This window comes from Equus asinus, chromosome 9, assembly GCF_041296235.1.
Source record: "Equus asinus isolate D_3611 breed Donkey chromosome 9, EquAss-T2T_v2, whole genome shotgun sequence".
Lineage (NCBI taxonomy): Eukaryota > Metazoa > Chordata > Mammalia > Perissodactyla > Equidae > Equus > Equus asinus.
The window spans coordinates 37448465-37475088 of NC_091798.1; the positions used below are offsets into that span (position 1 = coordinate 37448465).

General features: G+C 44.3%; 1 protein-coding gene across 3 annotated transcripts in view; it reads right to left on the reverse strand.

The window, feature by feature from the left end:
- The window catches only part of ARHGAP26 (Rho GTPase activating protein 26), a 417310-nt gene extending 391141 nt beyond the window's left edge, over positions 1–26169 (reverse strand). Inside the window, exon 1 of one of the 3 annotated variants that reach the window (XM_014850273.3) lies at positions 25156–26169. In XM_014850273.3, coding sequence (XP_014705759.1) covers positions 25156–25309 — 154 coding nt within the window. In that variant the 5' untranslated portion in view covers positions 25310–26169. The remainder of the gene's footprint in view (positions 1–25155) is intronic. The other 2 variants (XM_014850275.3, XM_014850274.3) reach the window with 2 other exon arrangements.
- Positions 26170–26624: the final 455 nt, after the last annotated feature.

Here is a 26624-nt window from a genome sequence, read left to right on the forward strand (position 1 = left end):
ACGAGACAATCAATTGTTGACTGGGGGTTATGGATCTGCTGCATTACTTAATAGTTCTTATATATCATTTTGCTTTTATGTTTTATAATTTGTCCCAGCAGGGCAATCCCCTCTCACCCTCCTACCCACCTGACACCCCACCCCCTGCTCTCCAGGCACTTGGCTCCGAAACAGTATTCTCAGGCTGCCCACAGTCTGTCCAACCCTCGTGGTCCCCAATGCTTCTAAAACTATCCCTTGTTTCTCCCCCTCCAAATCTGAATTTCCAGGATTACTTTATGAAAACATAGCCTGATAGCCCAAATTACCTTATCCAAACCTGGAGAAGAACCATAAGCTAAGGGAGGTAGAACCCTTTCTCTTCCCTGGATGACCCTGTTCAGTTTACTCAGGCCAGGATAGAAGAATTTTGTTGCCATGGCCGCCTGGCAGCTATCCCCCCTTCTTCTTTATTTATAGCACCCTAATATTCCTCTGGGAAACCATCCCTCCCTGACTTTCGGAACATTTATTTCATATGCTGTTGACTCCACTCTGGGCTCAGGCCAGGCAAGCTTCAAGGATTATCTCAAAGATGAGCATGTGATTCAACAAAAAGCCAATGAGAACCATGCTCAAGGCTTCAGTTGGAACTCTTGGTCACGAGTCATCTTGCCAATACAAAGGAAGAGGCCGTCTGAGAATGGCGCCAGCATAAAGGAAAGCAAAGTTGAGAGATGCAGAAAGACCAGGGCCTGCAGACATTGTATGAGCCACGGGACCCAGGCCGGTCTGAAGTCAGAACATCCCTGGGCTTTCCAGCTACATACCACAATAAATTCCCTGTCTGCTTAAGCAGCTTGGATTGGGTCTTCCCTCCCTTATGACAAAAAGTGGCCTGTGTGGCACAAAGTGGAAGCACCATGTCTGCAGATGTGCCTCATTAAAACTGACTGAGTATGGCAATAACAAAAGCTGCCTTTACTGTCAGCAAAGTTCCTCGTCAAGACTCCATGTCCGTGCTGACACCAAAGGGAGTTCACCCCTCTTCTCCCCAACTGTTCCAGGAACACGGGGCTCTCAGAGAGATGTCAGGGCCTTCTCGCCTAACGCCAAGTTATCTGATTAGAGCAGTGAGCCTAAAATAGTAAGACTCTCACAATCAATATTTCAAATTCGTACACTTTATCTCCTCCCTCCCACCAAAACTAGTACCCCTGAAGCCTCTAAGGGAAGAGAAAACAGAAAAAAGGCAAAGGGAATATAACAGTCAGTGGGCTGATTGTATTATGTCCAGCGTTGCTTGGCAACCGGCCTCAGCCTGGTCATTCCAGTAGACAGCAGAGGAACGAATGTCAGACCTCCCGGTCACGCAGCATGTCCTGTTTATGGCCTCGCGACTCAAGGGCAGGGTGGGTTCGTGCTGTTCTACAAAGCTGGCAGAGCACAGCCAATGAGCACCTGCCGTCTTCAGGGGCTCTCTCACAGGTTTCTGTCTCCCCCACACAGGCCAGAGTTCTCTCACTTTTGCCTTCAATGAATGTAAGCTATGGATGATCCCCCAAAACAGATTAAAAATACGTGGAAAAACAGCTTGAGAGAAAAACAGAGAAATGGTTCTGACAGAGAAAAAATTTTAATTTTATTATTTATTAAGATAGTAGAAATGAGCAAGGGGTGAAAGGCACAGGGCACCTTCAGGAAAACACAGACCACCTTGAGTTTTAGGTTCAGGATTTTCTCGAAGCTTCCAGGATCCTGCTCACCCCACTGCCACCTCCAAGAATCCGGCACTGAAAGCCCAGCCACAGTGCTCTGTCTCTAGGTCTGAGCTAATTTCCAACAACTGAGAAGTCAGTGAGGATGGAGATTTCTGCATTTGGCAACACATTTTAGAAGTAACTGTGGTACCGGATCCCTGCATGGTCAGTACACTGGAGGAGCAAGAGGAAAAGAATGTGGGTCAATGAGTCTCTAGTGCTTAGATGTCGTCCAACGGGGCATCCGTGTATGCAAAGATAGATGGAGGTGACACTGTTCTCCTCTCTCTGCCCACTCTTAAATTAGATACTGAAGAATGGTGGCTTTCCACAGGAAACAGAGACCAGAGCCTGAGAGAGACAGAGTCAAGAGACTGGCTCTCATGCTTCAGTTCTATTTTGTAAGACTCCAGTCTTAAAAATTAAGAGGCTGTGTGAGAAGTACTGTCTTTTGTTGGCTGAATTCCTGTTAAGACCCATTTGTCCACACAAATTGTCCAAATGAACTGATAGTAAATCTTGTAAAAAAGTCACTCCAGGGTTTCAGAAAAATTCTGTACAGGAACTTTGCCTTGAGGGTATTCACTGGAAGAACAAGCGATGTGGCTCCAACATGGAAACACTGTCAGCAAACAACATACAGGGCCTGGAAAATGAACAAAAGTGGCAGGAATATTTCTTTAAATCTTTTTAAAGGAAAATGAAAGATGAGTCCTTTTTTTATAATCGATGATGAGGTTTCTAGGGGTGCTTTCCCATTTGTGCTACTCTAAATAAAATGATTATTAAAACTTAACACCTTTCAACAGGAAGCTAAGAAGAAGAATACACACGCTAATATTCAAAATCTCTCTTTTTAAAGAAAAACCATGAGCAATCAGCCTTGTCAATTTAAGAGTCAGCTGTAGGTCCATTTCTTTTAGGTATGAAGACTCTGGGGGACTGGCCCCATGGCTGAGTGGTTAAGTTCGTGCACTCAGCTTTGGCAGCCCAGGGTTTCGCCAGTTTGGATCCTGGGTGCGGACATGGCACCGCTGAGGCAGCGTCCCACATGCCACAACTAGAAGGACCCACAACTAAAATATACAACTATGTTCTGGGGGGATTTGGGGAGAAAAAGCAGGAAAAAAAAAAAAAGAAGATTGGCAACAGTTGCTAGCTCAGGTGGCCAATCTTTAAAAAAAAAAAAAAAAATGACTGAAAGAAATCAGTTCATAGAAGGTTAACTGGCCCAGCCGAGCACATCTGGGCCTCCTGCTTGGGAATACTTATGACACAGATTTAGAAACATTAGATTTCTCTTCTCCTTCCTCTGCCTGATAAAAGTAAAGATAAAGAGATAGAGAGATCTAAGAAAGAAAAAGAGCAAACACACTCAAAAGGATGAGAAGCAAGGAGGAGGCCGGTGACAGAATTAATCAACTCTCAGTTCTGACTCTTGCTTTTTTTTTTTTAACTCATCATTTCTTGTGCTACCCCAAAGGTACACTGGATTACCGACCAGTCAGAGTGGTCACATCTGATCTCTCCAAGGGAGACTCTTTAAAACAAAATAAAACCTACAGAGAACCAAGAGAGGCCATGAACACTTAGATTTGCTTTTAAACAGTGAAGTGGTCAAGGTTGATATCATTCATTCAATATGCACTTGGGAATTTAGAGGGTGGGAAGTACTATGAAGTCTATAAAACAGGGTAATGGTATAGAGAGGGGAAGAAAGGGACAGCTACTTAAGACTTTAGATTAGGCTCTGTAGTCAGGGGAGGCTCTCTGAGGGGACCCTTTGGCTGAGACCTGAAGGACCAGAAGAAGGAGCCCACCACATAAAGATCTGTAGCAAAGGTGTTCCAAAGGAACAACAATGGGTAATCTTATGGCTGGAAAGCACTCGGTGTGCTAGAGGAGTCTGAGACCAGCAAAGTCTAAACACAGTGAAGGAGAAGGAGAACGGTCAAGACTGACAAGGTTGGCAGATACCATGGTAAGGAATTAGAACTGCATTCTGAATGACATGGGAAACCTCTGAGAAACTGTGGGAGAGAGACTTGATAAGATTTACGTTTTTTAAAACATCAGTCTGCCTGCCATGTGGGAAATGCATTCTATCTCACCAAGATCACTAAGGTTCTGGTTGGCCGTGATTCCAATGAGTAAAAATGGTTCTGCCAATGAAAACAGAAGGGGAAATACCAAGGGAAAAAATATGACCCAGCACAGAGTCTCTCCAACAGGTGACAGCTTACAATTTCAACCACCATGGTCCCCGAGTGTAAGCCCACGCTATAAGGTCATTTAGCTCCTTGGGGAAGCATTCTCTGACAACATAATCTCAAGTTGCCTCCACCATCCACTATCCATCCCTCTCGATCTTATTTTATTTCCATCATGGCACTTCTCACTATTTAACCATCATGGCACTTCTCACTATTTAAAAGTATCCTGTTTATTTGTTTACTTGCCTAATTTTCCTGCCCACTAAAATATAAGCTCCACCAGAGTCAGAACTTTGTCCTGGTCAGAGTCATGCCCCAATACCTCGAACAATGCCTGGTACACACTTGGACTTGGATTTCTAGGACTTGGAGTCCTAGAAATATTTGTTGGCTGGGCTAATTAAGTCAAGATCCTATCTTTACCTCTACCCAAAAGAATCAAAATATCCTACCAGTCTCCAATCCTGGATTTCTTTCTAGAGCTTCTCATGTGGGCTGTTATGACTAAAATGACTTCAGAAATTCAGCAGACATAAGGAAAGAAGAGTTCCCCTGTCTGGGATCCCATAATAACCCAGCCTAGACATGGTCTCAGAATGACTGTGCTGTTGTCCTCAGAACTGCCCAAGTGTTCAAGTCTGCTGAGGCAGGAGTGATGGGGGCTGGAGTGGCTGTGGGGGTGAGCATGGAATAAACTACTAGAGTTGGGAATGGGGATAATTTACCACCAGAGGATGGAGATCACTGTCCTCCACTTAACACCAACACTTACAGAAAAGCCAACTTCTTGTTCAGTACAACAACAACAACAGATACTTACGTAAGACTTAAGGAAGAACTCCCTGTTGGAAGTCAGCTGCCTGCTCAAGAAACCGATGGTGTTCACCTTTGGGTAACAGGGCCAGGGTTTGGATGGGAGGGGCAACCACAAGATGTGTTACTTTTACAATGGTTTTTGACAAGTCAGCATCCCAAACAGTCCTAAAGAGGCTACAGAATCTTGTGACTGGATATGTTTAAAACCAAGACATCTGGATTAAGTTCAATGTAATACTGGCCAGAGTACGAGACCCAGTCTAACTTCTAGAGAGAATTCCTAATACAAGGATTCATCTCCAATTAGGAAGCCAGAGACTCAGATGTAGAGACAGCACAAAGACAATTTTTAAAATTTTTATATTGCTCCTATCTTACAACAAGTGAAAATCATAAGTCATTAGAATAGCATGAGCTGCTATGATTTTTGTGCCAGGTGCCTCATTTACCCTTACAATGTTCTCAAGGGAGTGCTCTGTTGTTCCCGTTTCATACATGAGGCACCAGAAGATTTAAGCGTTGGGCTAAGACTATCTACTCTTAACCAGCACAGCACTGGTTAAGAGCAAAAGGGTTGACACTGGACCAAGGTTCAAATCCTGGCTGCAACACTTATTAGTTGTCTGAGTCGCTTTAGCCCTCTAGGCCTCCCTGTTCTAGTCTATAACAGCTGACAGTCGTACATACCTCATAAGGTTGTTGTGAAGGTTCAACGAAACAAAGTTTGTAAAACGCTCAACAAAAGGATCTGACACGCAGTGAACGGTTAAATGGTGGCAGATACTCTATTACTATTATTGTGGTTCAAATAAACTTAACATCATGCTTTCAACATATGGGACTCTTCATTCTGTGGCACTCTGAAAAGACATCTACTCTTTGTCCCCGAAGTTCTGCTCAACCAGCAGTAAAAACAGGGGGAACAAGCAGAGAGACGGGAGCTAAATCTTAACGATATGGAAAGAAACACAAGAGCAGCCTATGTAAATTTATCTTAAGGAGACAAGGATGGCATGTCTATAAGGACATTCATTATAAATTGGTTAATGATCACGGGAAAAAAGAGAAGAAAACAACCTAACTGTCCACAAGTAAGTCATTAGTTCCATAAGTCTTGACAGAGCATACTTGGAATATTACGTAGCCACTAAAAACAATCTTAGAGAGCAGCTAACAATATGGAAAGAGGAGCATGACCTATTGAGTAGAAAAGGTTATAAAACCAAAATGAGGGGCTGGCCCCGTGGTCGAGTGGTTAAGTTTGAGCGCTCCGCTGCAGGCGGCCTAGTGTTTCATTGGTTCGAATCCTGGGCGCGGACACGGCACTGCTCATCAAACCACGCTGAGGCAGCGTCGCACATGCCACAACTAGAAGGACCCACAACAAAGAATATACAACTATGTACTGGGGGCTTTGGGGAGAAAAAGGAAAAAAATAAAGAAAGAAAATTTTTTAAAAAAAACAAAATGAGTATCTCTAATCAGTACTATGGCTGTAATTTTCATTTTCTTCTTTTATTCATCTGTAATTTCTAAATTTTCTCTACTGAACATGCACTACCTATATAATCAGAAAAAAAATACAAGTTTGTTTTTGGATCGCTTGATTTTTTTTTTTAATGACAAGCCTATGTGACAAGACAGACTAGGGGAACATACACCTCAAAAGAATACAGAAGGGGCGTCCTGCTATTTTAGTGTTAGTGGCTTGTGAACTATGGGGTTGGCCGCTCAAGGGAGGGAGAGGTAAGACATTTTATCCAGGTCTCACTTAAATTTGTCCAAAATATATTATTTCTGGAGATTCTAGACGGAGTATTTGCAAAAACTCGGATTTCATACCCAGTTCCCTGACCCATCCCAAATAGGTTTCTAATTGGCATTATAAATACATAATTATATCTGGAGCTGTTCAACTAACCCAAATAACATGCTCTCATTTAGTGTCCCCAAACTTAGCTTATTAAATATAAATCACTGACCTACTTTGTTAAAGACAATTTTAATAGCACCCCCACCCCAATGATAAAAATGAGAAACTTGAGGCTTGCATCAAGTCCCATTAGAGAAGCAAAAAATAAGCACCTAAATGCTTCCCATCAGAGCCACTAACCAGTGAGCCGGATGTTCTATACCCACCCTGGTTCTGAGCTTGTCCTTTCACCTCTGGAACATAACACAGGAAGTGTAACAAGAAAGGGGAGCCCAGACACCGTTTGCACAAGATAGGACCACTCACAGCCCAGACTTCTTCTTGGTTCCACAGATTCACAGTTGCCTCATAACTGGGAGTCTTTTTAGCTATAATTCTAAAACTCTAGAAATCAGTTTCAGGTCATTCCCATTTACAAAAGGCTTTGTTGTTTCCCATAATCAAGAGGTCAGAGATCAGTCTCTTTTCTGGCCCTTTGGCAAGGCAACACAGGGATGGGGGAAGGGGAGACAGTGAAAGAAGGAAAGGGGGAAGAAAAAGGAGGGAGGGAAGCAAATGAGAGGAAGAGTGAGCACACAGATGGGAGAGGACATGTTCTCTACATTTGAGCTGGAATTTCTTTGAACATTACAAGGTCTTTGGAAAGGAAGAAGGACTTTCATGTTAAGACCTTAGATGCCCCCAAACCATCACCACTTGAGCACATAAGACACTTAGTTCTTTATCTATAGTTCCTAAAATGCTTAAAGCTAAAACTCTCCAAATGCAACTATCCAAATCAGAATTTTACTGGAAATTTTTTCCTCTATAGAAATAAAAGTTCCTCTCTTCTGCTCAAAATAACACACCTACCTACTGGATGCTGGGTTCTTCCTTCCCACTCTCACCAGGAAATTACTCTCTCCAAAGCAAGATCAGAACCAAGAGAACATGAGAAAAGAAGTCCTAAATGAGAGACCCACATGCACACAGGAATAAGTGTGAATTAGACCTGTTGCACCAGCAAATCTGTCAGAAGGTGAATAGAGAAAAACTGAGTGCCAGACCCAAACATCCTGGCATTGAAATCACAGCATTCCAGGGAGCTGGAAATTGTGTGGATGCACCAAAGGGAAAGAATACGTGGCTTAACAAGATCAGGAGATAATGCAGACAAGAGAGCACCATACTTTGGGCCATGAGTTTAAAATCCTAAGGGGGCCAGCCCCGTGGCCTAGTAGTTAAGTTCAGTGCACTCCACTTTGGCAGCCCAGGTTCAGTTCCCAGGCACAGACCTACACCACTCATCAGCAGCCATGTTGTGGCAGGAACCCACATACAAAACAGAAAAAGACTGGTACAGATGTTAGCTCAGGGCGAATCTTCCTCAAGAAAAAAGAGGAAGACTAGCAACAGATGTTAGCTCAGGGCCAATCTTCCTCAGCAAAAAAATAAAAATAAAAATAAAATCCTAAGGAAGTGGTTGCCTAGGGCTTGGAAGACAGGAAGGACGACGAATGACGGCTAAGGAATGCAGGGTTTCTTTGTGGATGTTCAAGATGTCTAAAGTTAACTGTGGAAATGGATGAAAAATTCTGTGACTATCCTAAAAGCCATGAACTGTATATGTAAATGAGTGAATTATGCAGTGTGTGAATTATATCTCAATAAAGCTGTTTAAAAAAAATCCTAAGGAAGGACCTTGAAGGTCTCCACCCACCATTGCCTAAGCCCCTGCTGGCACATTTGGGGAGCTCAGTAGTATGACTGCTCAAGGTGTCACATTAAGAGACGTGAGTCATCCTTCTCCCGCATAACACTTCACAAGTTTCTCATTTAAGATAGCCATCAAAAAACATTTCAATCTTCTTTCTTAAAGAGAAGTTCTCCAGATTGGAGGGCAGGGGGAAGATCAGACCCCAACACTCAGAACCCAGACTTGTGAAAACAAGCAAATTTTAAGTTATCTTCAGCTGGTGCTCATCTTCATGCTTGAGCTCTGTGCTGCTCCAAGCACAAAACCCCAAGCCCTGTTGTGTTGTCTTTTCACTGCAATATGGTGTGAAGTCACGCCGGCCAGAAGGGGTGGGGGAGATGAGAAGCAAGCCAAAGTCATATCCCAAAACACACTGAGGGCAGAAGCTCTCAGTTCCACTCCAATTTTCGATGCAATGGAGCAGAGCTTTCCTGCTGGGGAACTGATTACAAGCACGCTGGCTATGTAAAGAGGAAATAGGATTTCTTTCCAGAGACAGAACCATCTTGTTGCTCTAAACGGAGCTGGCAACATGGTAGCTTGCTGACCTTGCACACTGAGCTCAGGGCGGCTTCGGTCAGGGGGCCAGAGACGGCAGCAAGCGAAGCTGTCTGTTGTCTCCAAGGCCTGGCCAGCAGACCAGATGCAGCGGGGTGCGGCGGTGGCTGGGTGAGGCTGCAGACACTGAGACATCCATCCCCCGTGCCCGCCTGCCTGGCCTCCATATTGCCCACAGCAGGAGTTGTGAGGCTGCTGATCTGCTGGCTAAGCAGCCCAGGGTAGGATGTGTGTCAAACATCCAGCACACTAGTCAGATACAAATGCAAGAAACCCATCTTTGGAAGGGCAATCCACAGAATTTCCTAAGAAGCAAATAGCAGGGGGAAAGCAGCACTAGTCTCCTGGTAGCGACACCCCAGAGTCCAACCAGCAGCGGGTGTGGTCTGCTCTGTCATCTAGCCCTCCTCAGAGGGCTGAGATCAGAACAGAGATAAGGCGGAGCTGTTGCCAGAAATGAGTTGCCCAGGGGCACCTCTGAGGCAGGAAGGGGAGATCAGCTCTCTCTGAGTTTGGGGCACCTCACCCTCCAGAGCCACCAGCCAGTCTCTCTCCGACTCTCCCCCAGACATCGAGTCCGCCCTAGCTGTGCAACTGCTCAGCCAGCTCACTGTGCTTCTTGAATGTTTTTAAAGAAAAAAGTGTGCAACATAATTACAGGCTCTGACCCCAAATGACTTTAACCCTGACAAGAGCGCCCGAGACTCACTGCAGGAAAACGTTTGCCCTGTGATTGCCCACGAGACAGAGTACTCTTTCAGGAGCTTCCCCCACCCCCAATGCTACAGAAGGGACCCGGTTCACAGGCCAAGCTCATGGATAACTGGATCCCAGACCTGGAGCCACACTGGCTGAGATGTTCTGAAGTCGCTAGAACTTGTACACTTCTGAAACGTTGCCCCACCATTCCTTGACCTGCTGTCACAGCACCTTCCAGACACCTGAGCTGTCCCAACATGAGCCCAGATGGCACAGATGTGCACATTAGGGCGGGGACAAAGGATTTGAGACTAGGTTTATGTAGAATCTGTTCCGGCCTATTTGGATTTAATGTGTAATCCGAGGAGCCCCTCCATGCAAATTACCTGGAGGGCCCCAGAAAAATGCAGAGTTCCAGACCTCCTCGGAGATCATGCATCAGAATCTCATTGGGTAGAGCCTAGGAATCTGCAGTTAGGGGAATTCTTACACACATTGACATTTAAGAACCACTATTTTACAACAAGGACAATATAGAAATGAGAATAACTACAGACTCCAATTATAGGGCACTTACCATGCACCTGCTTATCTTTCTAACCACGATTCCTACAATTACCTCACTGATTCCTCATAATAATATTATAAGGTGGATATTTATTACCCATCCTTGCACTTACACTGCTTTCTCCAGTTTAACTTCCAAAGGTCACGTCCAAAGGCCTTTAGGCAAGCCCTCACCCAAGCTGGCCAAGATGAAACACGTCGTCATCAGATCAAAAGTCTCTCCAACTCTCTTCTACCCACCTCTTCTGCTGAATGTTGATATTCCCTGTGATTTTGGCCTGCACTCTCTTCTCTCACTCCGTGCCAGTGGTTTTCCACTGTTGCTGCACATTAGAATCACCTGAGGAGCTTTTAAAATTCCTCAGGCCCAGGCTGCACCCAGATAAATTACATCAGAATCTCCAGGGATGAGTTCCAGGCTCCTCAGGTGATTTCAATGGGCAGCTAAGGCTGAGAAGCCAAACCTACACCGGAACCCCCATCTCTTTCTAGAACGCCAGATCTGTGCTTCCCACTACCTTGTAGGGGTCTCTACCTACATGTCCCACGGGAACAACTCAGCAAGGACAAACCTTACTTAGCTCCATATCCCCCAGCACATACCACGGTTCTTCTTCTGTGGGACATAATTCAGCCATCCCCACCAAGACCTAACATAGAAACTCTGGAAACACCCCTGACTGCTCCCTCCTCTGTCTGCTGTTGACTACATGTTCTCCTCTTCACCCACACCAGCACTTCTCTGAAAAATGCACAGAATCCTGCATTCTCCTCTGTAATTGATCAGTGTTTGTTTGAATATTCAAATAAAGATTCCATTGAGTAAAACAGATTTTCAGCAGTGTCCTTTCTGCCCGTATACTTCCTGGCACACTGCCCCTACCCTACCAGTACCCTAGTCTGAGAAGCCCATCCCTCTCCCTGCCCCTTCCCTCCAGGTACTATGGCCAGATGGTGTGCATTCTCTGGAATACTTCTGCCTTGCGACAGCATTAAGGAGAGTCAAGCTCACATCACTGGTGAAATATGGGATTATTTTAGGTGACACAATGACAAATGCTTTTCAATTTAATGATTATTTCAAGATATTTTAGGAAAAAATATTGCTAACCACATCAAACCTAGGATTTGAGAATGCTATAAAGTTCCCTTTTGAAATAAATGTACTTTTTAATGAATAGACTTTTTCAAAGTAAATAAACCATGGTAAAGTGGGGCAAAAATAACAGACGTGGTTTTAAATGACATCACTCAGAACACTGCCTCCTTGGACTTGACGAGCCTTCACCTGCCTTTTCAAAGTTCCCTGCTCCCTCCTCCAGAGACCCTTCCAGACTGCTAGTTGCACTGTGGACTGGCTGTGCTTCCCCTGCCTCTTCTTAAGACGCTGAGCTCCCAGAAGACAGGGAGTGCGCCTGCCCCATCTCAGAAACCCCCCCCACCAGGAGCCTTCCACTAACGTGAGCTGTCACAGGCACTGAAACAGAGGCCACACAGGACAGGTGGCATGATCCTGTCCTTCCTCCAGGAAAGTGCTAAGCTCTGTGGGACAGGCAGCCGCAAGAGAGATGCTGGACAAAACGTTCTGCTCCCTCATCACTCTCCAGAAATTGCACAGCTCAGAGAAGCTTTGCTGATAGACAAGATGTGCCTACTGACCCAAAGTCACGATCGCCAGTCACCAAAGGTAGGACACTGCCCTCCTTTAACACCTCCCAAACTTTCTGAATAACGTACACACCGCACAAAGATAAAAACTCAGCAGAACACTCAGCAGGAACACAAGTTCTCGGGGGCCCTACATTCAAGTGATTCCTAGTACAGCTGAGTCTGATTTTAGGGAATGATTTCATTGTGGCTTTTAATCCCAGAACCAACAATACCTACAGACAGTAGGCAATGGAGAAAACACTCTAAGCATTGTTTTGTTACAGAGGCCACTCTGTAATAAACTAAATAGTGAGTTCCCTTCCTGCTCTAAACTCACAATTTATAAAATTCAATTCACCCCAACTTTTCAGAAACACTCCTATGAGACAGTTATCAAAATGAAAAATGTACATACCCTTTGGCTCAGCAGTTCCATTTCTAGGAAACTGTCCTGCACATCTACTCACTCATGTGGCCATGACAGATGCCAGAATGTTCACAGCAGCATTGCTTGTAATGGTGAAAGACTAGAAATCACCTAAATGTCTATTATTAGGGGACTGGCTAAATAAACCATGTTATATCCACACAATGGGATACAATGCAATGCTAAAAATGAGTTAGCTCTATCTGTACCAATGTAGAATAATATCTAAAATATATTAAAACAATATGCAAATATATGCAAAACAGTGCATATGGCATGCTACGGAAAAATATATAAATATGTATTTGCTGGCACACACATAAATTATATCTGAAAAATATGCAAGAACTGGTAAAATGTTGCCTCCGGTAGAAGAACTAAAGATCAGGAGAAAGGAGGAACTGGAAGGATACTTACAGTCCTTTTTGCTCCTTTTGAACTCTGGACCATTTACAGGTATTACCTACTTAGATAAAATTTTTAAAAAGAAATACAGACATGAATTAAAGTAAAAATGCCTTCTTAATTTTATTTTATTTGCTCAACTTATAATCATTTTCTACATCTGACCCATAAGTGTAATAACAATATATGCAGTCAGGAATCTGTTAAAGTTTGAGACTGTCTGCTCGACAGTCTCCATGGCACAGAAACAGCCTCAAGTTCAACTCAATCTACCTGGAAATCTATCGAAAGTCTCACAGAAGGAGCCAGTTCATATTTTCAAAGTGTTCAAATTAGCCTGGAGTAAGCTTAAAAGCACATCTGATAGCAGGATCAGAGGAGCTTTGAATCTACCTGCGGTATCTTTACAAATCATGTAAAATGGGGTTTACTTTGGCTTTTCCTTTGTGGCAGCAGCAGGAGTCAAAGGTACTGGCTTGGTCCAGGGAAGCCAGGTAGTTAACAAGGTTTGGTCCTGAATTCCCAAACCCCTAAAACCTTTGTCCATCTGGCAAAGAAAACACACACACACAGACCACTCTAACCCCAGGAATCTCCTCTTTCTAAATATAGTACAACTGCCCAGTCTCCTAGCTCACCCTCTGCAGCATTCTGTGCCTTCCAACCAAGGTGAAATGAGCCAGATGTAAACACACCGTGACAGCTTCTGGCCCACACTGCCAAGCTGTTTTCCTTACTATTTCCTCTATTTCTCCACTCTGGGTTTCTACAAAAATGTGCAAACCCCAGTGACTCAATTTGTAAACATTCCTCCAGCCACTAATGCTGCTTTTCTCACCCTAACAAACATGATTTCCTTCTTGGTCCCTGAAATGTGAGGTTGGAATAGCCTATTAGTTATGGGCAAATCCCTCCCACCTCCCATTTTTATCCATGAGAACCTGCAGCTCAGAAAAGATATCAGACAGGATCAAGGCTAATTAGGACCCAGCCAATTAATTGTAATCCCTCCCTCTCTCCCTCTCTCTCTCGCACACACATCAGATTTGTTTTCTATCCCCTGCTTCTTTTAGAATCCATGTCAGTGCCTAACACAAGGGCCTGATCTGTTAAGGATGCTTCCAATTTAAGCAAAAGGTTAAGGTTCAGAAACATAATCTAACACACTCAAAAGAGCACCAGACAAATACCAACTGGCTATAGGGATGCAAAAAACCTAAACAATAGATGTCAAACAGCTTATAAAAATGGGAGGTTGGCAGGGCCAGCCTGGTGGTGTAGCGGTTAAGTTCGTGCACTCTGCTTTGGCAGCCCAGGGTTTGCAAGTTCGGATCCCAGGCACGGAGCCAGCTTGTCAAGCCATGCCGTGGTGGCATCCCACATAAAATAGAGGAAGATTGGCACAGACGTTAGCTCAGTGACAATCTTCCTCAAGCAAAAAGAGGAAGACTGGCAACAGATGTTAGTTCAGGGCCAATCTTCCTCACACACACAAAAAAAGGGAGGTTGGCAACAATTCCACTTCAAGGAATCTTCTAGGAATCTTCAAGGATTCTAGGAACCTTCTATCTCATGGAAATGCAGGGACCCACACACAGAGGTGGGTGAGCAAATGATCACTGTACACTGCAGTGAAAAACTGAGACAATCCAAATATACTTCAATAGGAGACAGGAAAATAAGCCATGGTATATCCACATAGCACATTCTTTTTAATGACTGCAGAGAGTTCTGCTATGTACATGTACTGACATGGAAGATCTCTAAGACATAGTACTAACCAGAAAAGCAGAACAGAATAATTCATAGAGCATAATCCCATTTATGTAAAAAAAAATGCACAGAAAAAGGACAAGAAAAAAGCACACCAAACGGTTGACATAGCTTAACTCAGGAAAGGGGGTGCTTTACTCTGTATACTTCCACACTCTTTGATTCTTTTATGAGTATGTATTCATGAACTCTCTCTGTAATTTTTTTAGTCTTTGCACTATAAGATTAGGTCATTCATTCATATTGTTAATTTTCCCCCAAAATCTAGTCTTCTCCAAGTCATCTTTATTTCAGGAAATAGCACCATCATTCACATAAGTGCTCTAGCCAAAAACATGTGAATCATTCTTGACTTCTCTCTTTTCTCTCATAGCCCAAATCCAATCGAACAGGAAATCCTGAGGGCTCTGCTTCCAAAAATACCCAGAATCTGACCACCATCTCCGATGCCGCCACCCTAGCGCAAGGAGCCATTGCCTCTTACTTCACCTGTTATAAAGGCCTCCTAACTCATCTCCTTGCCTCCACTCTTGCCCCACTGTATCTATTCTCCATGCAGCGGGCCCCAGGATCACTTAAAAACACAAGCAGGATCACGTCCCAACCTCCCATGGCTTCTCATCACACTTAGAATGAAACTCAAAGTCCTTTCTGGGACTCAAGACCTCTAAGACCTGGCTCCTGGACTCTCTCCCTGTTCATCTGCCATCACTCTGTTCCAGTCACACTGGCCTCCCTGTTGGTCCTCAAACACCCCAGGCACTCTCCCACCTGGTGACTTCTGCACCTGTTACTACCACCCTAGGGCTTGGAGGACATGTAAGAGCAAAGTAGGACTCCATATTTGTTGAATGAAAGCCTTCCTTCGATGGCAAAAAATGTATATAATTTGAAACATACTGTGTTATAATTTTAAAAATTAAAACTAGGGTCAGTCAGAAATTTAAATCTAGAAAAACACTTCAACTGTTAGCTTCATATGGGCATATCTCCCTTGGCTAACCTTTAAAAATGCAATGGCCTTGAGAGGATAACAAAGTCACCTTCATGAGTTTGCTCTTCCCAGTAGGTCAGTGGTGATAATGGTTCCTCCCTGGCCCATTCACATTTTGTCAATTCATGGGGCTTGTGCTCATTAGCTTAGGAAGTTCAGCCTGGGGCCTCTGCCCAGAGGGATGCTGACTGGCCTAACTAGAGCAGAAACCTGAACCACAGCCTCGTAAGAAGCACCTTCCTAAGCCCTGAGATCAGTCAAATGCATCTGAGGTTGAAGCAAATGGAAGCAAAAAGTCTCCAAATGAGGGCAAATGGAGAAAATATACTGAGGGCTATTCACTTAATCATCAAAAGTTTTATGGGACAAAGTAAAGGGAAAAAAATCCACGATATAAAATACTGCCCAACAAAAAGATCTGAATACACATTTCAGCAAAGAAAATGCACTGATGGCCAACAAACACATGAAAACATGCTCGACATCATTAGTTGTAAGGGAAATGCAAATTAAAACTATGAAATACCACTTCGCACCCCCTGGACAATCAAAAAGACAGACAATAACAAATATTGAGGAGAACGTGAGGAAATTGGAACACTTATACAATGCTAGTGGGAATTTAAAAGGATGCTTTTGCTGTGGAATATGGTTTGGCAGGTTTTTAAAAAAATTAGACATAAGTTTACCATATAACCTAGCAGTTCTACTCCTAGGTAAAAAATAAGAAATGAAAACATATGTCCACACAAAGACATCTATGCAAATATTCATTGTAACATTATCCACAAGAGCCAAGAATTAGAAACAATCCCAAATGTCCATCAGCTGGTGAATGGATAAACAAAGCGTGATTTACAAAATGGAATACTCTTCAGCAAAAAAAGGAACAAATGACTGATACATGCTACAACACGGATCAATCTAAAAACAATCTGTTAAGTGGAGGAAGCCAGGTACACAAGACCACATAGACTATAATTCCATTTAGCTTAAATTTTCAGAAAAGACAAATCTATAGAAACAGAAAAAAGTAGATTTGTGGTTGTCTAAGGACTGAGATGAGAATCGAGATTTGGGGTGATAAAATTGGATCGGGGTGATGGTTGCATAACTCTGTAAACTAACAACAAACCACTGAATGTACACTTAAAACTGGCCAATGTTATAATTCAATAAAGCTTTCAAAAAAACTCCCCCCAAAATACACTGACCTGAACAAATGGCTACTTTGAAAGGAATAACCATAAACATAATGCTCTTGAGAGAAGCCCCACGATAAATCAACACATTAATTCAAGTGTCAGTGATCATTCTGCGGGCGGAAAAAAGATGGAGAGGGAAAAAATAACTTTTTATGATTTTAAAGGAGAAAGAATAGCCTTTCTTTTTTATTATTATTTTTTATTGAGTTAATGATAGGTTACAACCTTGTGAAATTTCAGTTGTACATTATTGTCTGCCAGCCATGTTGCAGGTGCACCCCTTCCCCCTTTGTGCCCAACCCCCACCCCACCTTTCCCCTGGTAGCCACTAATCTGTTCTTTTTGTCCACATGTTTAAATTCCTCATATGAGTGGAGTCATACAGAGATTGTCCTTCTCTATCTGGCTTATTTCACTTAACATAATTCCCTCAAGGTCCATCCATGTTGTTGCAAATGGGATGATTTTGTTCTTTTTTATGGCTGAGTAGTATTCCATTGTATATATATACCACATCTTCTTTATCCAGTCATCTGTTGATGGGCACTTAGGTTGCTTCCATGTCTTGGCTATTGTAAATAATGCTGCAATGAACATAGAGGTGCATGGGACTTTTGGAATTGCTGATTTCAGGTTCTTTGGATAGATACCCAGTAGTGGGATAGCTGGATCGTATGGTAGTTCTATTTTTAATTTCTTGAGGAATCTCCATACTGTTTTCCATAGTGACTGCACCAGTTTGCATTCCCACCAGGAAAGAATAGTCTTTCTTAAGCATAGTTGTTGGTAATTAAAACTCAACAATAAGATATTCAGCCATAAAAAAGAATGAGATTCTGACACATGTGACAACATGGATGAACCTTGAGGACATTATGCTAAGTGAAATAAGCCAGACCCAAAGCCACATACTGTAGTATTCCACTAAAATTAGGTACTCAGAGTAGGCAAATTCATCAAGATAGAAAGTAGAATAGAGGTTACCAGGTACGGGGCAGGAGGGGAGGAAAGGGGAGTTATTATTTAATGGGTATAGAATTTCAGTTTGGGGTGATGAAAAAGTACTGGAAAGAGACAGTACTGATGGTTACACAACACTGTGAATGTACTTAATGCCAGTGAACTGTACACTTAAAAATGATTAAAGTGGTAAATTTTGTGTTATTTATATTTTACCACAATAAAAAAACAAACCTCAGAAGTAAGAAAACTTAACCCATATTAAAAAATGAGCAAAAGATCTGGACACCTCACCAAAAAAGATATACAGATGGCAAATAAGCATATGAAAAGATGCTCAACATCACGTTATTAGGGAACCACAAATTTTAAAAAAAACAATGAGATACCACTACACACCTTCCAGAATGGCTAAATTCAAAACACAGACAAAACCAAATGCTAGTGAGGATGTGGAACAACAGGAACTCTCAATTCATTGCTGGATGGGAATGCAAAATGGTACAATTACCTTAAAAGACAGTTTGGCTGTTTCTTACAAAACTAGACATACTCTTACCGTACAATCCAGCAACTGCACTCCTTGGTATTTACCCAAATGAGTTGAAAACTTAGGTCCACACATAAACCTCCACGCAAGTGTTTGTATCAGCTTTATTCATAATTGCCAAAACTTGAAAGCAATCAAGATGTACTTCAGTAGACAAATGGATATATTATGTGGTACATCCACACAATGGAATATTGCTCAAGGAATAAAGTATCAAGGCACAAAAAGACATGGAGGAACCTCAAATGCATATTGCTAAATGAAAGCAGCCAATCTGAAAAGACTACATGCTCTATGATTCCAACTCTATGACATTCTGGAAAAGGCAAAACCAGGGAAACAGCAGAAAGATCAGTGGTTGCCAAGAGTGGGGCACAGGGAATAAGTGGATCATAGGGGGTTTTTGGATCAGTGAAACTATTCTGTATTATACTGTAATAGCCAATACATGTTATTATACATTTGTCAAAACCCATAGAATGCACAATACAAAGAGTGAACCCTAATGTAAACTACGGACTTTACTTAATATCATTGTATCACTATTCTAACAAATGTCTACCCTAATGTAAGATGTTAATAGTATGGACAAACTGGGAGGAACAGGTGTGAGGGGCTATACAGGAACTCTATACCTTCCACTCAATTGTTCTGTAAACCTAAAACTGATCTAAAAATTAAAGTCTATTAATTATTAGAATGGGGGAAAAGAGCTTAAGATTCAGTCAAGGGGTTAAGAACTACAGATTAGATGTAATTTATTCAATCCAATAGAGAACAGAATGGATTAAACTAGAAAGACTTTTTTTAAAGCCAATGTTATATAAAAACTATAAAATCTTGTTTGGATTTAATTTGCTGTTGTTTATATTTGTATGAGTAATACTCCAAATGTCAGTACTGCAAATTACCATCATTTACAAGTAATTAGAAAACGTCTTTTTTCTTTTATTTGCAAGGTGCTAAAGCAAAACAAAGGAATTGGGAAAAACTTTTTGCTACCTAACTCCACACCCATTTATTCCATTAGGATTCTGTCAGTAATATAATTTCTCCTAAATCTTTTGGGAGTTTATACCATTCAAGAAGGGCTCATCTCACTGCTGAAAAAAGCCTATAGCAAACCCTAAGTAAGGACAAATGGGTGACATGCTTTAAAGCACACAAATCTTGATGTTCATTTTTTTACTTCTGTTTCAATAAGGAAAGAAGATGAACCATTTTTCTTACCAAATCAGACCCAGGAACAGGTTTTTGGCCTCCCTGTTCAATGTCTTATTACCCAGTTAAAAGAGAATCACTTCCAATTATAAAATAAGTCCTGGGGATGTAATATACAGCATGGTGACTATAGTTACTAATACTGTATTGTATATTTGAAAATTGCTAAGACAGTAAATCTTAAAAGTTCTCATAACAAGAAAAAAAATGTGTGTGCACTGATGGATGTTATCTAGATTTATTGGGATCAATTCACAATATATACTAATATCAAACCATTATGATGTACCCTTGAAACTAATATAAAGTTATATGTCAATTATATCTCAATAAAAATTTTTAATTAAAAAAGAAATTAATGCTATAAAAGTATGCATTTTTTAAAAATATGAAAAAGAGAATCATTGGTGATCACTCAGTGCTACCCCAAAGAGAAACTATTGCTTTACAAAGCCAAGAGACAGACGCCCTCATTTGCCCCTCTGGCCTACAATGGTTCTTTAATCCTATGATGGAGAGAGAAACACAAAACTTCAGAGCACAATACAAAATCTTAGCTATTCTTTGCTACCCAGGACTCAGAGTCTGAAAAACAACTGGGACAAGATTCTCACTTAATCTAGCACCTGCTGCATGTTTCTCCTTTCTAAGGTCTAGACCTGTGAAGAATTTGCATCTTCACTGCCAGCGTGTTTACTGAAGCACTGAAGAGGCATGTTCAAGAGAAAGCCCCGCAGTCCAGCGCCAGGTTCAAAACTTGGCTGCACAACTTCCTGGCTGTGTGACTGTAGACAAGTTGGAGTACCAACTATAAAATGCAGAAAAATAAGAGTTTTTATCTCACAGGATGATGGTAAGGACTAATGAGACAATGTGTGCACTTAGCATAGGACCAGGCACTTGGCAAGTGCTCAATAAACAAAAGCTGTTGGTATCAGACTACTGCTTTCTGTTAAAATTCACTGCGGTTGCCTTGGGGATGTGATGCAGGTCAGAGATCTCAGAATTACTACCTCTGAGAATGCAACGAAAAAGGGGCACCACCTTCAAGAAGTCTCATGAAAACTACAGGCTCAACGAGAGAAATATAAATACATTCACTTCATTTTGTAAAAAAAAAAAAGCGTCACCCAGCAGGATACCGACCACAGACTAAGCCTTTACTCAGTATCACACACTGCCCCAACTTAGCTGAAAGCTCAGTGACAGAGGGGCTGGATTCTTAGTCATGTTTTGGTAAATCTCCTCTGCATCCATAAAAGTACCACGAACTACAACGAATCCATTCTCCTCTCGTGGGTTGGAAACACGAGCGCAGCTGGGTTTCTCCGGGCCCTGGGACACGGTTCAGTCTTCGAGACCTCATCTCTACTTAAACCCTCCTGAAGGAGAGCGGCTTCTGGATTCAAAGTTTCCGCACCTGAAATTCCAATCGAGAACTCTATGCCTAAAGTTGGTCACCACTATCTAGGAGAAAACTATTACAATTGCACTTCTAATGTCTAGAATTGGCAAATCTATAGAGCTAGAAAATACATTAGTGGTTGAACAGGGCTGGGGGGTGGGAGGGAAGTTGGGAGAAAAAGGACAATGACTGCTAATGGGAATGGGGTTTCTTTTGGGGGTGATGAAAATATTCTAAGATTGATTGTGGTGATGGTTGCACAACTCTGTGACTGTACGAAAAATCATTGAATTGAATGCTTTAAGTGGGTAAATTGAATGGTAAGGTGAATTATATCTCAATAAAGTTGATACTCTAAAATGTGCATTTCTGCCCTACCCCTCCCACCTTAGACTATCAGAATAAGGGTACTCACTCTATCTCAGAAAGCAGAAGTCAAAGTCAAAGGGGCACATGCCCAGTAAGGAGTCCATAAACCAACTGTCAAGATGGAAAGACACACAGTTCCTGAAAACCCACACCACCCCACAAAACCAACAGCCTGATTCAATTTCATGTCTATGAAACCACATTCAGTTTGCCGTTGAGTCCACGACAGCCAGACATGAAGTCCCATGCATTCTGCAAGCTTTTCCTGCAAGGCAGAGAGAGGCAGCCAGCCCAGCCACTGAGCGGGGAAGTTAATCTAGCAAGAAGATTGAAAATTTAAACTTACCAGAAGGTTACCAGGAACAGAAAAGATGTTGGGAGATTTATTTATTTATTTTTTTCTTCTTAACTTGTGGGGCTTTTCTGGCATAACCATGACTTTATACAAACAGGGTTAGCAGGATTCTTCCCAGCCGTGGTTAATACAGACATAACTGTGTAAGTTACCAACAACTGGCCTAAAGGAGGCATGGGCCTAACTCCCTGCACCCAAACCAAAAACTGTCCCTCTGCTCTTAACTCACTTTTGCTCCGTGTCTTAACCACCTTGAATGCTGGAAGATGATCACAATCACCGTTAAATAAGCAGTGCTTATGGGCCAGGCTCCAACCTAAGCACTTTCTTCACACGCGCCACACCGTTTCATTCAGTCCTCTCAACAACCACAGGTCAGTGTGGCTATTTCCATTTTACACAGGAGGACCTCAGACTTAGTGACTTGCCCTAAGTCAGCCAGTAAGCGATGGGGCCGAGACCCGAACCTAGGAAATCTTAAAACTCTTCATTCTACAAGTCTGGACTTCATCTCGAGCCTCTACTATCTCTACAGAAAGAAAAAGACACTTAAACACACAGAGTCCTCTTGACTGAGACACTGATCAATCAGGTCAAGGAAAGGGTCCAGGGCAAATGAGTGTCTGGACAAATCAGCACAGAAAAAAGTGACTGGGAGTCACCAAGGCTCCTACATATCAAATAAGAACTTTCTGAAAAAGCAAGATTTTCTGAAATGTAGGTCCCAAATTATTTTATTGCTTATCTTCTGTGTGTCCAGACCAGAGGTTGGGACTCGAGGGAAAAACTTTAAGGGTTCATTTATTTATCAGAATGTCAAGGGGATTCCAGAGACAACTGACCTAGACAACAGTTTTGCTTCAAGGTTAAGTGCACAGGCTTTGGAATCAGACAAGCTGGGTTTAAATACACTTAATTGCTGTGTCCCCTTCGGCAGCTTTCTGATCTTTCTGATCTTCAGTTTCCTTATGCTTACAGTGGAAGTAGCAGGAACCATGATCTAGCTAACCTCTGGCAATCCCTGGAGGCCAGTTTTATTGCCTCCGATTAACACAAAAAAAATATCTAAAGCCAAAGATCTGTGGATACAAATTACAAAATAAAACCATAAAATTTTAGAGCTGGAAGAGACTGTCAATCATCTAAACCAGTGTTACTTAAATAGTTATGTATTTGTTTTTATGTATTTATTTTTTAAACACTGGCTTTACATTCAGTATCGATAATGATGATCCACAGAAAAATAATGCACAAAATACTAATATAATAGCATACAATGTTGCAAGCACCTAATGATAATGGAATGCCTGAAGTCTGGGAAACAGTGACCGCCTCCACCCTCTTTATTTTAAGAAGTTACACGACATGTTCAAGTGGTAGCAGTAGTTGAAGAGTATAGTTAGTAGTAAAGCTGGATATACAGAGATTAGAACACCTAGCGCCCCATCAGTCTTTCCCCCAGTTACGGGGCTGGTCCATTCCATTAAACATTTAAATAAATCAAATTCTGTCACTGTTTGCTTTCCTCCTGCCCAAAGAATTCTTACTCCCTCTCCAAATTAGCAGCAGGCAAATAAATTGCTAGTCACACAAATGCATCCTCCTCAGATTCAAGGCCAAATTCAAGGCAAGTCCAAATTCCAACAGGTTTGGTCCAGGGGTCCATTCCACGAAGTAGGATGGGGCAGGACTGAGAGCTCTGCATCAACAGAAACCCCATCTCTGGCTCTGATCATGCAGGGGTTCAAACCTACGCCCTGATGCTAGGGACGTGTGGCTCTGGGCTAGTGATTCCCCAAACCTATTTTCTCATTTGTAAAATAAATAACAGCTCATGAGATAATTCACGGGTGAAGTAGTGCCTGGCAGGGAGTAAGTCTCTGTCGCCACAGGGGCAGCAGAATACTCACTGCTACAGCCTTGGTGCCCGGGGCAGTACCCAGCACACAGCAGGCACTCCAAACATTCGTTGAAGAAAGCAGAGGCCCAGTTAAAGCCGGCCTGAGATTCAATCAAAGTTCATGGGCCCAAACATTAAGTGGGCCCCTAACTTACTCCAAACTAGGGGTCATATATTCCTTGAACCAAGGATGGCCCTCGTCTGGTCATTGACAAACCAAGAGTCTGTTCATATGCTTCGCGTCACAGCCTCCAGCAGAGACCTGGCCTCTGAGAAGCCTCATCACATCACAGTTCTATGTTTATTTCACCCCCAAAGACTGGCATTTGCTGCCCTGGGGTTCCATTGTCTCCCTCCTCACTTGTCGAAGCAACAGGCTCACTAAATGACATCTTAGGCACTTGACTTCTCTAAGTCTCCTTTAAGGAGGTCTGGGGACAATTCTCACAGCTAAGACCCCACTCTGACAAAACAATCTTTCTTAGCTGAAAGGTATCACCTATTAAGAAATCCATCACAGACACAGGAAAAGTAAAGACAATTCCACTATCTGCCTTTATGTAATTCCTGATTCTCAAAGCTAAAAGATGGACTGAACTACTTGTAAATGGGTAGACTGAAAAGGCACCAAAACCGATCTCAACAATCCAAGCCGCTCATCCCTAGAGCTCTCTTGTTTGGCAGGAGAAACTCTCTCGCTCTGCAAATGTCAAGGGAAAATCACACACAGAATGCAAATTTCATTTCTCCTCTACCAAAAGGAAATAAGCAAAAATGGTTTTACACAAGATTCGAGAATCTTTAAGGACGAGTTTAACCGTCTCCTTTCTGAGCAAGGATCGAAGCCATTCCTCCTCAGACCTTTGAGTTTTCAAGGATGCCGGGAGAGGTAAAAAGGAGAGCGAGGGAGCGGGAGAGGGAGAGTCAGGATATGTTCGTTCTATTTTTAAACCCTCGCCCACAGTTTAGAGTAAAGGAACACTCTGATTCTGTACTCCCACCCCTATCACCTTCTGCTAAACACAAGAATCAGAACCTGCACACGTACATGGCCTTAATTCTAGATGTGGGGGTTACCGGCTGCCAATACTCCAAAGGTTCGCGAGCTAACCAACCCCTCCACCCAGCCCTTCTCTGGGCAGCGCCCGTTGCCTTTCGGAGAATCCGGCGTCCCTAGGAGGCAGGAGCTGCGTGCAGAGAGCGAAGCAGTAACAACCCGCCTTTTCCCGAGGGGAGGCAGCGCCCCCTTGGCAGGGCACGCTCCATTCCCTGAGAATGGAGTTGGGCACCCAGGGGTGAGCAACTCTTCCCCACAGCAGCCTGAGTCGTGGACGCGATGGGGTTTCCCAACAGGCTGCGGCGCGCCAGGCACTACAGTCCCACTCCCCGGACACCTGTGTGCCGCTCACACCCACTGCGGTGCCCCAGAGCACCGCTCGTGCTCGGTCACCTCCCCGCCATCCCAGAACGCAAGCGGCCGGGCGACGGGTGTCTTTCCTCCTCGGACTGTTGCTGGCTCGCCCATCTTATGCGTCCTTGCCCCCTCATTATAAGCATCCACACCCGTCCTCAGCGCCCCGGGGGCAAAAACCAACGGGGCGCTCGGACGCCCCGGGCCAAGCGCCGCCCGACTGCCCCTCCCGCCCCGGTCCCCGTCCCCGCCGCGATCGCAGGCACTCACTCTTGAGAGCGCTGATGAGTGACTTCCCGTCCTTGATGAGCTCCTTGATGAATTTGTTGGTCTTGTCCAGCTCCGCTTCGTGCGACTTGAGCGTCTCTCGGAAGTGCGGGCTGTCGAGGCAGCAGTCGCTGAATTCGAGAGCGGGGAGCCCCATGGTGCCCGCGGCGCCCAGCTGGGGGGCGCGCCTCGCCCGGGGCCCGGCCGGCCTGCAGCCCCGAGCACGCACGCGGCGGGACCTCGGCTGGCACCCCCGACGGCCGCCGGCTCCACAGGTGTGGCGCGGACTCGCCCTCCGCTCAGAGTCCGCGGGCGCGCAAGACTCCGAACCCAGCCGGGACCCGGCTGTTGGGCGGCTGCTCTGGCGGCGCGCAACGGAGCGGCAGGCCAGTCAGAAGCGCAGCGGCCGACCCGCAGCGGCGCCGGGAAGCGAACGAGCAGGCGAGCGAGCGCGGCCGCCGCCTCCCCGCCTCCTTCGCTGGTTCGCTCTCCAGCAGTCTCGAGCGCCCTCTCACAGCAGCCTCGGCCGCCCCGCCGGCGTCCGGGCCGCTCGAACCTGCTAGCGATGACCTAATCCCGGTCGGGCCAATCAGCGCGCCCGCCTCAGCCCGACCCCCCCTGGCCTCCTGGGGACGCCCGGCCCTTCCGCGGCCTTGACCCAATCACCGGGGCCTGGAGGCGGGGCCTGGGGCACGGGGCGGGTCCCACGCCACCGCCTAGGTCCGCAGCACAAGCTCCGCCCCGTCCCGCCCGCGCGGTGTTGCAGACCGCGACCCTGGGGGCTGCGGTGCATGGGTCGCCGCCACCCCGGATCTTGTCCGCTTGCTACGGTCCAGATCCGAGCCCGAGACGGTGCGTCTCCAGGTCTGCGGAGCGGAGGAACCTAGATTTGCTGAGCATGAAAAAACTGGGAATTAGGGCTGCAGTTCTCTTCAGCCCGCCTCGCACTGCTGGGCAATCGAGCTTGCGCTCAAAATGCAGCCCCTGCCCCAGGAGAATCCGGAGCTCACCGAGCGGCCACGTCGCCCCTAGGCGCTCGCTCCTTCTTCCAATCTGGCAGAAAATATTTGCATCTTAAAATTACTAGATCTTCTTGCCTGCAGTCTTCCCGCCCCCTACAGTCCGTCCCCCTCAGGGCCACTCCTGCTCAAAAACCGCCCACGGCTGCCCCCAGCCGAAGGATCTAACATCCTTACGAGAATTTCAGCCGCCTGTTGTTTTCCTGCTCGGCAACTAGCACAATTTTACATAATTACGTCCACTGCCTGTCGTCCTTCGTTATGCCGTGAGCCTCTCGAGGGCTCGGGCCACCGCAGTTTTGTGCGCCGCTGCATCCCCAGGACCTAGAACAGGGGCTGGCATTTAATAACAGATAGTATTGAACGTTTCCCGTGCGCTACGTGTGCTACGATGATTGATAAATATTTGTGGAATAAAGGAATGGATCCTTTCCGTGTCCCTGTCCACCTCCC